Source organism: Microtus pennsylvanicus, chromosome 16 (genome assembly GCF_037038515.1).
Source record: "Microtus pennsylvanicus isolate mMicPen1 chromosome 16, mMicPen1.hap1, whole genome shotgun sequence".
NCBI classification, from domain to species: domain Eukaryota; kingdom Metazoa; phylum Chordata; class Mammalia; order Rodentia; family Cricetidae; genus Microtus; species Microtus pennsylvanicus.
Window position 1 is genome coordinate 27,968,060 of NC_134594.1, and position 15,357 is coordinate 27,983,416.

General features: G+C 39.7%; 1 protein-coding gene across 3 annotated transcripts in view; it reads right to left on the reverse strand.

Annotated features, from left to right (window-relative positions):
* Positions 1–15,357, reverse strand: part of Nbea (neurobeachin) — a 492,297-nt gene that overhangs the window by 74,058 nt on the left and 402,882 nt on the right. For all 3 annotated transcript variants that reach the window (XM_075950839.1, XM_075950838.1, XM_075950840.1), the window contains exons 43-44: positions 13,288–13,403; positions 6,500–6,612 (exon numbers count right to left, since the gene is read on the reverse strand). In XM_075950839.1, the coding sequence (XP_075806954.1) occupies positions 6,500–6,612; positions 13,288–13,403 (229 nt within the window). The remainder of the gene's footprint in view (positions 1–6,499; positions 6,613–13,287; positions 13,404–15,357) is intronic.

Genomic DNA, 15,357 nt, shown 5'->3' on the forward strand with positions numbered 1-15,357 from the left:
TCAAGTCATTTTTTTGGAATAAGCATCTATATAAGGCAAGGAAAAAATGACTAAAAAAATTTAAGTTAAAAAACTACTGGGTAAATATTGTATGAAAAACTAGAGTGTTGAGAGAAAACTCTGAATACAAAGCTTAACTGACTTAAACAATAAAAGTCAACTCACTTAAAGAATAATCAGTTTTATCAAAGTATATTATAATTTTTAAGACTTAAAAGGACTTTTCAAGGAGAAACATGATGTCCACTACAATAACCTCAGCACTGTACATCACTAAGACTGGAAATGAGTACTGTAATTCTATCTGTATCACTTAAAATGTTGCTGTGGGCACTACTTGTCACCCTGACTGTTAAGGACACTGTATTAACATAAGATTGTTTTCTCGTTCATTTTCTAGAGTGATTTACATAAGTGTTTGGGGTCTGCAAGACATCCCTTTGCCTAAGTTCACAAGAAGGAAATGGCTACCTGATGACCCCTCTGCCCACACCACTGTGTTACACTTTCATGCTGACTCTAAGATTAGAATCTCAGTGTGACTTCTTTTCATAACTGCCCATTTGCCTCCTTATGCACCAAAGAATCTCAGAAACAGATGGAACCAGCTAGGCACAGTGGTACACACCTATAATCCTAGCACATGAGAAGCAGAGGCAGGAGGTCAGACCCAAACAAGGAAGGAATGGAGGAAATGGAGGGAAGGGTCAGTCATATGTTACAGATGAGGAAACTGAGATCTTGAATTTTGTGAGAAGCTCTCCAGTTTACAGATCCAATGCTGGGCTGTACTAGAAACAGCTTGAAGCTGAGTCAGTGTGAGGTTTCTAAGGAGAGCTTTTGGGTGTTTCAACACCCTTATCATATGGGGACTTCTGATATATCTAAGTCATCCTTTCATTGTAATCATCAAGGGGCTCAAAAATCTATGAGAAAAGGCCTCTCAAATTCTTATCTTTTCCATTTTTTTCATCTTAAACTACATGACATCATCATGAAAAACATCCTCGTGACAATGCAGGACTCCTACCAACCCCTCTGCCCTTCTGCCCTTTGCATCTCTGTTATCTGACTCATGCTTTTGGAAGGGGTTCAGATTCATTCTGGAAGCGTCACAGACAGTGCCTAGTAATAGTGAATTCTCAGCACCCAGTACAGTACCTGGCTTTTTTTATTTTTCTTTTCCTTTTTTTCCCCTGAGTAACAAACACTGAAAGAATAAAGACCTTCTAGAATGACTATAGAAAATCATGTAAAACTACCATGTGGGGATTTTAAAGAAAATGTTTAGCCATAAAACAAGGCAAACAAAGAGGAGACATTCAGAGGACATATCAAGGGCAGGTTCCTATAATTAAGAGCTCTGAGGAATCAGTGAGAAAGGGACGCACAGGTCTATGCAATGATGAAGCATCTGAACAAAGTGCACTCTGGGGAAAGGGCACTAATTCCCAATGCATGTAGATACGTGTAGGACCAACTCCTGCAAACAAGCAACAACAGTTCCTCTGTCCATTCCTCCTTCCTTTATGAACTATTCCTTCTTTGTAAGTAGTATGCCTGATGCAGGTGGGCTGAACCCTGACAACCCCAAACTTCAATCAAGTTTGTAAAAATCCTATGTGGCCACTTTGGAGCCAAAACCAAACCAACCAACCAATCAACCAACCAACCAACCAACCAACCAACCAACCAACCAACCAACCAACCAACCAAAAAGCCATGATTAGAGTTGATCCAAAGGAACTGAGGTGCTAGTATATGGGAAGAAAGGCATCTCTGGTGGGGCTACAAAAGCCTCCTTGCTGCACTCCTGAAAGTTGGTCAGATCAAGCCCAGAGCAGGCTGCAGTAGAGGTGTGCTCAGAACAGGTTTTCCCAACACTGACTACTCTGGATTCCTTAGAAATACTAAGTCTGCAAAACCTTTTATCTTTTAAATTGAAGCCAGTTTAACTTGACCTTGTATTCCATGAAGCCAAAGTCATTACTATATTAATGTTAATATAGTTAAATTATTTTTATTTACTAGCCTATCAAAAATTATTAAGTTTCATGACTTACATTTAATACTTTTCCAAAACTCTGTATTTATTTAGTTATTGAAACTTTATCATTAGGCAGATTATATACTAGCTTAAGAAAACTTTCACTTTGGGTATTTTTATTTATGGTGGAAAAGAAAGATATGAAAGACTAGGATGCTGCTCTAGGCCTCTGGGCTGCTCACTCTCCAGCTTCATCGCCTCCACTCCATGTGCACAGGCATTCCACAACATTAGCACCTCAGCACATGCTTTTGCACTGCTGCGTTTCAAAGCCCCAGGCATTATCACCTCCTCTTTTTAAGTGGCATAATAATGTGGGAAACGCTAACTTCATCCTCATCTGCCAGTCAAACAACTCCTGTGTTAACAAAATAGTTTTCCACTTTGTGAATGAGTGTGTTTGTGTATATGTGTGTGTTTACGCGAATGTGTTGTGTACACATGTGTGATGTCTTATGTTTATGTCAGTATTACCAGGATTTGGTTCTGGAATGAAATGATTCACTTATCAGAAGATATAGTTGGGAAATGGAAAATCTCATTTGTACCTTAACGAGCAGATTACAATTTGTGTCGAAATCATGTAACCACTAGAACCTGGGAGTCAAATTCATCCAAGTACATATAAATAACCGAGGCACTAATATGTATCGTGTTTTAAGATAAATTTTATAACACGTTCACTTTTCCATAGCAGATATAATATATATATAATTATATAAACTGAAGGTAAAAATATATCCACCTGTTGGTGGCTGGTATTGAAAATATTGGTCAATTACAGACCATCTGATTTGTCAAACAATAAATACAATCTATAATGAGTAAGACGAACCTGTGTAGTCTAATAAAAAAAAAGAAGTCTAAATAAAAATTCTTTCCTCTGCTCTTCAAAGGTGACAAGGAGAAAAATAAGACTATAAAAAAAATCATTCTAGATAAATATCCAACTCATGTTTTTATAAACACTTAGGGTTTATAATAAATGAATAATAGGGAGATAATAAAACAATTTGTGGCATGAAAAATGTATTATTGAATGATATTCTTTTGACCTTACTAGAATTAAAAATGATTTAGTTGAATCAAATCCTCTTTCACTAGACTTTTTAGTCAATCATACTTAACTCAGAGGGTGACTGGAAATCTGCACTGTATCCACACTCTTGGCACAGGTGTGACATTAAACGCTGTCTTAGCTAGGGTTTCTACTGCTGTGATAAAACACTATGATCAAGAACAACTTGAGGAAGAAAGGGTTTATTTCATCTTACAACTTTTAGTCTATTACTGAGGGAAGTCAGGGCAGGACTCCTAATCTTTGTTTTTAAAACAACTACTTTTCTTATTAAAATAATTCCAGTTAGTAACATTTAATAATCTCAGTTCTTTCTTGAGCTTTTGGGAAACAGATTTCCCACTGAAGCCTTCTTTTGCTGATCTATTACAGCTGTGAGAAGTCCATGTACTTGGCGGAGCTTCCTCATGCAGTAGTGCTGTTACCCACTGTGGTCTCTCCTCCCACGCACAGTGTATTTCTAATGTCACTTTCCCATTGGTGAACAGTAAGATATATCTTCATTCATTAAAATCTTAGTATTAGTGGTTTTATAAAGGATAGTACTGGGTTCCTAGACCATCTGTATGGAAGCTTCTATTAGGAAATTCAGTGAACCATGGGAACAATGCAAGGGTGATTTATTAACATATCAAGAGGCTTTAATTTGCTAACATTTTCCCATCCTGTCAGTGTGACAGTGTGTAAGTAACAGACTGCTAACGCATGGGTCTGGACTATGGGAGAACTGAAGGCAAAAGCTACCTCTCTTTTCCCACTCCAGAAGTCAACCAGCCCAGTACCAACAGCCAATTCCATGCTTGCCAAAGGAGATAGTTCATGTTCATGTTCCCTGATTAACTCAGGCTCTGCCTGTTTCCTCTGCTATTTATTTTCACACTTCATAAAACTGGGGAAGTATATGTGAGTGAGGCAAAGGAGGCACACAACTCAACAGCGTGAATGGAGTCACTTCAGAAGCACAGGCTGGCACCCCAGCTCGTCAGGAGGCCGAGGCAGAAGGACCCCAAATTCAAGTCCTGTCTGGCTGCAGAGAGTACAAGGTGGCATGAGTAACTTAGAAAACCCCTGTGTTAAAATAAAATAGAAAAGGAGAGATTAGGATGCAGTTTACTGTAGGACACTGCCTATCAGACACAAGGCCCTCAAAGCAATATCAGCACCAACACCCCAAACCAGTGATCTCACCTTTCTACACAGGGAATTAAAATTCTGTTATCACTGGCAAACACTAGCACATCTCTCCTATAATCTACAGAACCAACACTGTATTTTCCTTGGCTGCATTAGTGTTTCAGGAAGGTGTGAGAAAAACTGCCTTGGAGTATCTGAGCACACGCCCCAGCAGGTCTCATTCTCCTTCACCCTCACGACTGCTAGTCCCCTACTCTTAGGAACTAAGTTCTCCTCTTTGTTCAGGAGAGATCTCTCTCCAAGAGGCTCATCTGACTCATTCCCATTGGGCTCTTCTATCTGGTGCAGAGGCCTGTTTCTGTACACATATGAGCACATGTTAATATCTGATGACAGAAGACTGGAGGAAAGGAAGAAATCTTGGTGTATAAGTTTCTGTCGACTATGACATTATAGTTGAATTTCAGATCAAAACTTTTTTTTTTTTGAAAAAAGGAATCTTAGATAACTACAGTAGTAGTTAGCATATGAGGTGTCCTAATTTGCTTCTTATTGCTGTGATAGAACATTACCATCAAAAATCACCTGGAGAGGTTTTATTCTAGATCACAGATCATAATCCAGCATCCAGAAAAGCCAAGGCAAGAATTCAAGGCAGGAGCCAGGAACTGAAGCAGAGCCATGGAGGAATACTGCTTACTGGCTTGCTCAGCCTACTTTCTTATATAGCCAAGACAGGCCCATCTGCATAGGGGTGGCACCACACGGTGGGCTGGGCCCTCCTACATCAATCAGAAATTAAGAAAATGTACCACAGACATTCCCACAGGCCAATCTGATGGAGGAAATTCCTCAGTGGAGGTTCTCTCTTCCCAGGAGACTCTAATTTGTATCAAGTTGACAAAATCTAACCAGTATATGAAGTTAGCTACAATGTGCCATGGTCCTTGAAAATCTACACGATAAAATTTCATTTTCATACACGCACATACAATAATAAATGGTATCTATCAATGTTAAAAAGACATGGCTTACATCTTTTTAAAAATCACATTTACTTATTTGTATATGTGTGTATGTATGTGTGTTTGTATTGTATGTGTGCAGGCCCATGTGGAGTCAGAATCTGTTCTCTACTGGGGAATGAGGGCAGGTCAGCTTGATGGCAAGCACCTTTACCATTGGAGGCTGAGTCATGTCTGTGGCCCACACAGACAAAACTTTAAAGAGCAATTTTAACCTTTGCACTGAATAGGTTTTGCTTTAATGTCCACTGAGTATCCCCCTATCCTGGCAAACATGTAAAGAAAGTATCCGTCTCTACAAGATAACCAGTACAATAGGCTGACATCATCACGACCTGCAAGACATGTGGCTTAGAGAGCGTAGAGCATGAGGTTTATGGCAATGGCTGAGAATTCCAACCAATATACACAGCATTAATTGTTTTAGGCCACATATATATACTGGCTAATCAGAACCCATCGCAACGACCTGATTAGCACCGTTTCAGTATTCAGATGAAGAAACTGAGGCAAAGAGAAAGTGAATGACTTTGCCTAATGCCCTGTGCTGTAAATATGATCCTGGGATTTGAGTGATGTGCTAGGCACTACCAAGCATGCATGGCTTAAAGATATATTCATAGAGGGTGTGATTCACAGTGTTCAACGGGAGCTCAGGTTGCAGAGTGTCTTTGGGCCATTTCTAATTCTTAGATGCACCTCAGTTTGGCATTCCATTTAGTGTTTCTCTTGAAAATTATGTTAACTTACCCGAAATCTGCTTTGTATTCTTTACTCTCATCCTGAGTCCTTTTTGAGGGTCCCATCGTCTCCATCTAAAGAGATGCTTGTTGATTTACCTTCCTTCTTACTGCTAAGCCTCTCTCATGGGCTACCTGCTACTGTGGTCAGGACAGCACTCCTTTTCACCTCATGCATACAGCACACGAGTAACTGGTGGCCATGCTTTGTACTGACTTTAGATTTCTGCCCATGACTAACCCTAAGCAACTTCCTCCTGAATCTGCTTTCTTCAACACCCATTGTTCCTATGGTGGTGCGGATAAAGTCACTGATAGTTGCAGAATTCCTGTGGTCTGAGTACGAAAGAATTAGACACTGGTCCACAGAAGAGGGAATAACTTTCTCACAAATTCTCTGGGGGTGTACCCTCTGGCATAAACCTTTCTGGTGAGGCTCCTGTACAGCAGAGATTTCTGTGCATTTAACTGTTACCTTTGACAGATCCCTGAAGTTTCCTGGAAGAGTCAGGTCCAGTTCCTCTGATTCATAGTTTGTTAACACCCATGGAAACACAGGGTATTGGTTCAGATCATTGTATGTCCGTCCTAGTAGAAAAAAGAAAAAAGGGTGAAATGTGTATACCCTAACTTCTTAAAAAGCAGTTTCTGTGTTTATCGTAAGGCAGTCATTGTATTTCAGGAGAAAAGACTTCTCTTATTGGTCAAGTCTCTGTTTAATCATGCTCTGATAACCATGTGTCCAAAGTGTCTTCTCTCAACAATTCAACAAGAGCTTCACACAGGTGACACAACTGTCTGGTCCTCATACATGATCCCCTTCCCTTGGGATTAGCTTCCCTTATAAGCAGTTCTGGTAATGGAACTTAGTGCTATCCGCAGCATGTGAACAGAGGTGACTGTGTCACTTGTCAAGCCTGGTCCACTGAGACTTCCCACATGCAGAACCCTGCCGGCCAAGGACCTTGAAAGTGTCATGGAGGGTGCCAGGCTGTTGAACTGCATGTTTGAAGCTTATTATCAGACGATATTCTGCAATAAGGAAGGTAGATGTAAAAACGGCATTGTCAGTAAACATGCTATATTAAGCATTCATCAGGACTCAGTGGAGAGGATATGAATGAAGCTCAGTGGTGTAAAGCTTGCCTGGAATAAGTAAGGCCAAGGTTCTCTTCAGGCACTGAAAATCCATGGCAAGAACCTGCAAATGCAGGGAAGAGCTGTGATGGCAGGATCAAGTAAGGAGACAGGTGCCAAACACACTGCTTTCCCTGTAAGTTGATGGTTTTCTTTCTGTGCTATATTGTTGCACTTGGATGGGGAACTGTGGAACTATTGGGCTTATCTTCTTAGTTTCAAGAGTGGTTCAATATCTTCAGTAGGTCCAGAGCATAGTGGGAATGTGGAATCTTCACGGGAGCATACTGTCTACCCTGTTTAGCTAGGCAAAAGATGCTACTATATCTAAGTAATGATGTCCTAGCTGAGTGTGGTGGCACAGGCTTGTAATTCCAGTCATCTAAGAGACTGGGCCAGAAGGATCTTGACTCTCAGGCAAGTCAAAGCCACATAGTGAGAACCTGCCTCAAACTGAGATGCTTTGGAAAGGAGATAGAAACTGAGTAAGCAAGACAAATCACGGCTAACTGCTTCAGGTTAGGCAGGGAGACAGGACCCCTTCTAGGTTGTTTTGCTTTTTAAAAGCCTTTGTGCTTTGGCAGATATTCTCTGACCAGTAAGTGCTCTTGATGGAAAAAACACATTTGTGACAGAAACAGAATACAATGAGCCAAACTCTAAAGATGATAGATTTTACAATTACTTCTAAAATTTTAAAAATTATTATTTTATATATGTAGGTATTTTGGCTGCATGTATGTCTATGTACCATTTGTGTGCCTGGTGCCTATGGGAGGCCAAAGAAGACAAACACATCTGTTTCCCTGGGACTGGAATTATAGATTGTTATGAGCTGCCAGGTGGGTGGGTGTTAGGAATACAACCTAGATCCTCAGAAACAGCAACCAGTGCTTTTAATCACTGAGCCATCTCTTCAGTCCCTGTTAATAAATATTTTGGTACTATTTATTACTTGTACTAAAGGAAAGTTTGTTAAAATAAATAAAAAGCCAATATACATTAACTCAGGATTTAAATATTCCTGTACATGAAGACAGTATAAGAAAAAGGACACATATTGAGGAAATCATCGTTTAATATAAATGTGTCTGTAACAAAGGATATGATATTAGGCTATTTTCAGAAACATAAAGTAAAGAGAGCATCATTTTAAAAATACATACACACATACTAAATGAATGAAGTTAAAGTCACAGCTCAGGACAATTTCTCTAACCCTGAATTTGTGTAATCTTTAATAATCCCTGGAAAGTTCCATGAAAATAAATAAGAAAACTTTAGTAATATTTACATTACTATTGTCTCACAATATCATTTCAATTAAATAAATAAATCCAATAAGCTTTTTTTAAAAAATGTATGGCACTAACCCATTTTGGGTAAAATTTTCTGCTTCCGTCATGCCACATGGACAGTCAATATATATTTTTGACTCGAATTTGGCACAAGGAAGAACAAGAATGATGAAGTGGTATTTTAGAGGTTTTCATACCTAAGTTTCAATGAATTAGCATTCTTTATTTTACTGCACATCTTCATGACATGAGAAAAAAAAAAGTGTATTAGGTCTCCCAAAGGGAAGTATTTCCAAAGTAATATCTGTTCATCTCTGGTCATCTAGCCTTCACTTGTTGGCTGTTTTCACTTATCTCTTGAGCACAGCTCACACATATCACATGTAACAAACACACTTGTGCTATCCTAGTAGGCTCTTGGCTTCTCTGGAGGTGGTAAGAGCCCACCATGTTACACGTTCTGCTAACTATCCTCTGAGGATGTATCTCAGAAGATGCATATTAATATTGGGAAGTCTTGACACTAATCTACTCAAACAATAAAAGTGAAGCACAGTAAATGAGATCTCAGAAACACTGGATATGTTTCTTCATTAAAAAAAAAACCTTTTTAATTAAACCATCCAATTTAATGTTTTTATATGGCACTTTAGTTTTGAAGGTAAAGTGATCTAGAGACAGCTGACAAGGAAATTATAACTGCAATTCCTTGGTGAAAATGTTAATGACAGCAAAATATCGTTTAATGAGATGGCGGCGGCACCTGGATTAGCACGCTGTAAGAACGCTGTTCCTGTGTCGTTGGCGTCTTCACACTTTACAGACATTTTGTCATCTCTAGGTCATTAGGAAAGAATTTTTAATGATTTTTCTAGAAGCAAGCAGTTCAAGTTACATCTAATTAGATGACAATAATAAGCCCAACACATGCAGTAGCTAAATATATACGTAATTAACCAGGGAACGCTTGTTCATCACAGAGCAGGAACCTGGGAAGTGCTAACCAGGAGAACACGGCTGGGCTTGGGAAGTTGGGCTGAATTCATTAGCTGATCATATGAAAAACAACTCAAAAGCCTTAAAGAAAAGAAAAATCTCTCAAGTCTAGCGAGATCGTTTACACAAAGCTATGTTAGCAATCACTGTGCTGTTTTGGTTGTTGTTTGTTTTAATGCAAGAAAACCAGCTCTGAATGTCTTTTCCTACAGCTATCTCAGCAGTGTAAAGTGAGGCTTAGGTTGTATCTCTCAGAACACAATGAGCAGAAATCAGGTAAACTCTGGTAGCCAGAGGCCAAAACTGTACTTCTAGTTGAACTCTAAGTATCATTAAATTATTTCACCTAATCTACTATAATTTGACTTTTTAAAAATATCTCAAGTATTTAAAAAATAATTAAATATTTTATGCCATAGTTTTAAGCTGGACTCCAATTCATTTTGAAAGCTGAGCCTTCAAGGAATTATTTAATTAAATAAAGTTGGGCATGGAGATACATATTTGTAATCCTGGCACTTGGAGGATGTGGCAGGACGGTCAGGCCAGCCTAGGATATACAGAGACACGGTCCTAATAATACCTAGGGAGGCAGGAAAGGTCCTGCGAGAACCTGCGTGTGCTGTAGCTTCCCAGTGGCATATCCCACAGGGCAAGAGCTGACAAAGCCACCAAGGTGTCAGCTTTGACACATCTACTTAGGTGCTACTTAATTCTTAATTAATACTTATACATTCTTAGTGAATATTTATTAAATTTGTAAATAGGACAAAGACTGAACACATTATTGGGCTTTAGGAATTATTATTATTGTTATTTTTGTTGTTCTTTCAAGACCGGGTTTCTCTGTGGCTTTGGAGCCTGTCCTGGAACTAGCTCTGTAGACCAGGCTGGCCTTGAACTCACAGAGATCTGCTTGTCTCTACCTCCAGAGTGCTGGAATTAAATTTCTTGCCCAGCTAGGAAATTTCTTTGAAAAGTTTTTTTCTTTTTTGAAAATTCGAACATTTGGCAACCTCTTTAGTATATATGCAGCTGCGTGTACCTGTGTGCATACAGGATGTTTATCATACGAGGACTGAACAGTCCACTAAAGCAGTTGCTACACGTTTCTAGTCTCATTGTGTTCAGGCATCTAGAAATGAGAAAGGAAAACCAGCTAAGCCAAGCAGACATTTAGAAGTGGCCACCACAGAATGGGCCATGAGATGGTTTGTATGGGTCAGGGAAGCTAGTCAGAACAGACAATGAACCTGAGTGTGTAAAACTGCAACAAAAATGAGAAAAATAGGAAATGTATGAAGCCACACTGACCTACTTTTATTAAAAGTATCAAACTTGAAAGGATCATTCCATATTAGACTCCTGCCTCAGCCATTCATGTACTGGGATTACAAGCATGTGCCACACTTGGTTTCAAGTGTAACTTGTAGAGGAACTGCAAAGGTATCTCTTATCTAGATTTAGAAGCATCCTGACCCAGTCAAACAAAGTGGCTCTCAGAAAGCAGCAGACATGATGTAGTTGCAGAGGGCAGAATGCCACCGCTTTGGAATTTACTGACACTCATTCACTAAGGGCATCAGAAAGGACAGCAAAGAGCTCTGTAAAACAGCAGACCAGAGACTGTTCTGTGCACAGGATATAGCACATCAAACAGGAGAACCGCCATAAGAACACTTGCGGTCTAGGGACTGAACTGGAGGTGAACTGCTCATCCTGCTCCTCAGCTTTCTATATAACAGCTCCAAACGGCTGCCCAGTCCAGGAAAAACACGCTTATTTAACGAGAGACAAGGAATCTGTTATTCTTTCCCTCTACTCCAAGGAGAATTGCGCTCCAGGTTTTGTACGTGCTGGACACTAACTACATCTGCAGCAGAAACTGTCCTGCTTAATACAGACTTCAATAAAGAAGAATGTCTTAACAGAATATAGCAAAACTGTTTGCAGACAAACATAAAAAACAGTATTATCCTCCAAACATCTGAAAATAATAGAGTATGTGAAAAAAATTTTTAGTTAATAATCTGAAATACTTGGTAATACCAATTATACTTACAAAATAAAAAAATGAATGTAAAACTGAGTAAACACTTTTTATATCACATAAGAATGATAAAAAATGGATTCATCTTTAGGTTTAAAAATAAGGGAAACAGGGCTGGGGTGATGGGTAAGAGCTCCTACTGCTCAAGCCTGAGGACCTGAGCTCAAGTCCCCAGAATCCACATGAGAAAGCTGGGGTGGGCGAATGTGCCCATGGGGGATGAAAGAGGAACTGGCTGGCAGTTTAATTTCAGTTTAGGCAAAAGACCCTTTCTCAAATCAGTAGTGTAGAGGGTGATACAGATGGATACCTTGTGTACATGCCTGCACAGACATCACATATACACACATAGAACAAGATAGAGAAATACAGCTTAGGAGCTTGCTAAAATTTTAACTGATTCTCTAGGAAAACAAATAAGATGACCCTACATTCTAAATTATTAAACACATGTGAAACTATCTCTGTCATCAAAGACAAAATAAAATAGTAGAAGCAACAAACATTAACAGCAGCAGCATAAAAATATGACACAGAACCAAACATGCCAAGTGGCATGAAATATTACCATTATTACACATTCTTCTGAAGGGTTAAAACCTGTGAAAGAGGTAAAGTTGAAAAGTCCAGCTTCTGTCTACAGACACCCATGTCTAGGGTTCAGGTCCTCTTCTCTCTGGGACAGGTCTCTTTGGTGGAATTTGTGTTTTGCTGTGAAGTCATGTGCTTACCTAAAAATGGCTCTCTGTAACTGTGAGTTGGGTGTCCATAGTTCAAACAGGACCAACAGTACTTTAAAAATGTGCCTATCCAGAACCCATACCACCCTTGTCCTGCTCTTGTTTGGCAATATGGGTGGCATGTGCTCACATGGCACTCACACATGTGAGAGGCTATAGCTAATGCAGTCGGTTTCATGGATGTGGGAGGGGCTTATGGGTTTTGTCATGTCTAGGGTCCTGGGAACTAAGCAATAGTGCTGAGGGCTTTCTGCCAAGGAAATGGAGTTATTTCCCTTTCAGTCATTTATGCTCATTTCATCTCTGTGTGCTAATGGTACAGTAACTTAATAGTATTATACAGTTCATTTACTTCATAGGGAGCAAATAGATTTATTTAAGATATAAGCATACTATATGTGAATAGATATATTAACATGGATTTATGACTAAGAAAAAATATTTTAAATAACTTCATTTCTTTTTGTTGACCAACCACGTTCCAGTGCCTGTAGAAGCTACATGAACATTTATGTCTAGATTTAAATGAAGAACAGCAATGCAGTCACCTTTAAATACAGTGTTTCAGGGACTAGCACTACTGCATCCCCTGTGAGGAGTCACCAGCAGCAATCACAGGTATGACACAGGCATCTATACTGCTGCAGAGATTCATCTGCCAATGTAGGGCTTCACAGAGCCTGGTTCATAGACGCAAACTCTGCAAATCAGAAGGACTCAGGGCTCTTAAAGCTCAGCTTACATAACAAGAAGGCGGGACCAGGTCTCACCAACATCCACTGAGCCACCCACAACCTCTGATCAGGAGGAAGAAAACAAGCCACTCTGTTCTCTTAATGGACAAGCACAGTAACCATGCTCATTAGTTAGGAAATATAATCTGGGTTTTTGGTCTTAATTGAGGACTTTAATAAAAAAACATGCTGTAAGACAATCATGACGATGTTTACCCTACTACTGCATCTGAGTTCCAAGGAAAACAAGACATCCATCAGGTTATATCACCTAGTACTCTGATGGTCTGAAAAATGAGGCCTCTTACCTGCTATGGTGTTGAGAAACATCAGATACTCAAAGTTGGAGATCTCCCTTCTTTGCCAGCGCTGAGTCATGTTGGAAGACTTGTAAAGCTGTCGAGGAGTGGCCAGTGATATCCTCCTATTAGTAAGCAGAGAGTCACAGTTGTCAAAAGTCCACTTACAACTAACGTTTCTGTTTGAGATCATTCAGTAATCTGTGGCTTGGCCTTCCTGGGTGGATTATAAAATATGTAGCTGTATGTAGAACCAGCTCTATTTTGAGACTCCCATTACAGAAAAGGACAAGTCTGGAAGCAGCTCTATCTGTGAAAATACAGTTATAAATGGCTAACTATAGTACACAGGAGCAAAAATTAAAAAACCTATGTTCAAAATAAATTACGGTAGACTTTAAGCCACACAGCAAATCTACTGCATGAGAACAAACTAAGATTACACAAGTGCCTGCCTGCAAGCATCAGCCTCATATCTCAGTGGCAAGGTGCCTGTCACCGAACAAAGGAAGCACAAAGTGCACAGTCTTCACCTGCATGATTTATACTCACCCACTAATGCCAAAACAAAACAAAACAACAAGATGAAGTTGAAAAAATACACAAGTCCAGTGACATAAACATAGATTTGGGGAACAGATAAGCATTATTGTGTACTTGCAGGCTCAAAGTGTTTATCTGAAAATAGGGGAAACCTAGTATATTTATAAAAGTATGATAAAGCCACTTGGTTCCTGAAACTGCTAAAATTCATGTTACCCTCAGTGTTGCACTAATTTTTTCACAATGCTCCTTGGCTAAGAGAAACACCTAGCAGTTCTGTCCACTAAGCCGTTAGGTTGAAACAGTTACTCAGAACTCAGTGCCTGGGTGTGGTTTGAGCATATCTACCAAAGGTTCATGAGCTGGGAGCTTGGTCTCCAGGACAGTGGTGTTGAAGTGGTGGGATCTTCAAGAAGAGGGACCTTACGGAAGGTACTAGGTCATAGGCGTACTGTCTTCAGGAGGAATTAATGACGGTCTTAATGGAGTGAGTAAGTTCTCAAGACAACAGGCTGCTACAATGTTTGGCTTCATCTTACATGTCCATTTGGCTTTATTGCCCCAAGGAGCCTTCCTCTCAGGCTGAGCAGATGAGGCCAGATCTTGTATGATCAGCCTCTGAAACGGTGAATTAAACAAACTGCTTTCTGGCTAAGTCAATATCTTAAAATCAAGTAGCTACTTGGAATCTAACACTGATGAAGAGACGTCGGGAGGTACTGTGTGTGGTTCTCTCTAAGCACTGCGGTTTCTGAAAGGGCAAGCACCTACTGAGCACTTCACAGTTTCTCAAGTACTGGAACCAAAGCTGATGCTAGCACCTTCTCTTTTCTGCACCCAAACTAACTCCTCATAGAGGTATTATTTTTTGAACCTGGTTAATACCGAAACAAACCTCAGGCTCCTCAAAGATGTATGGAAAGTAAGGGCTACCCACTGTTGAGACTGAGAAATGGAAGGCATCGGAACATAGCAATAGTGATGGCTTAAGGCCATCAACTCAAAACAACCAGGATGTTTCCTTTGGATCCTGATGTCTGGATAGAAAACACAGGAGAACAGTGGTTAAAATCACATGTGAGATGTGAGTGTTTGCCAGTAATTGTTTTGTCCAGTGTGAAAAGACTATTTTATGGGGCCAACATGAGTCACCTTGATAGAAGATGAAAATGAGAAGCAGAAAGGTGGGAGCAATGACAAGTTAGCTAAGGTTTCTTACTTGTAAACTAGGGTAAGAAGTCCATTATTTTCTAAAAAAATGTGAGTGCTTGTAGATATAAGGGAAATGATCCTGTCATAATTAAGACACAAATTGTCCCTCACATATGGGAGGTACTCAGTGAACCACACTGTAAATATTAATTAATCAGAGAGACATTCATGAGGCAATGCTATTGTCCTTTCGTCCTGAACTTTTGCTTATTAAGCAACAATCTGATTTGCAATGTGACCTCCTTGGTGAGCTTGCCTTGGTCTAGGCTAGGAGATGCTGAAGTCAGTTGTTTGGGGAAGGTAGCTAGCTGCCTTTGAATTTGA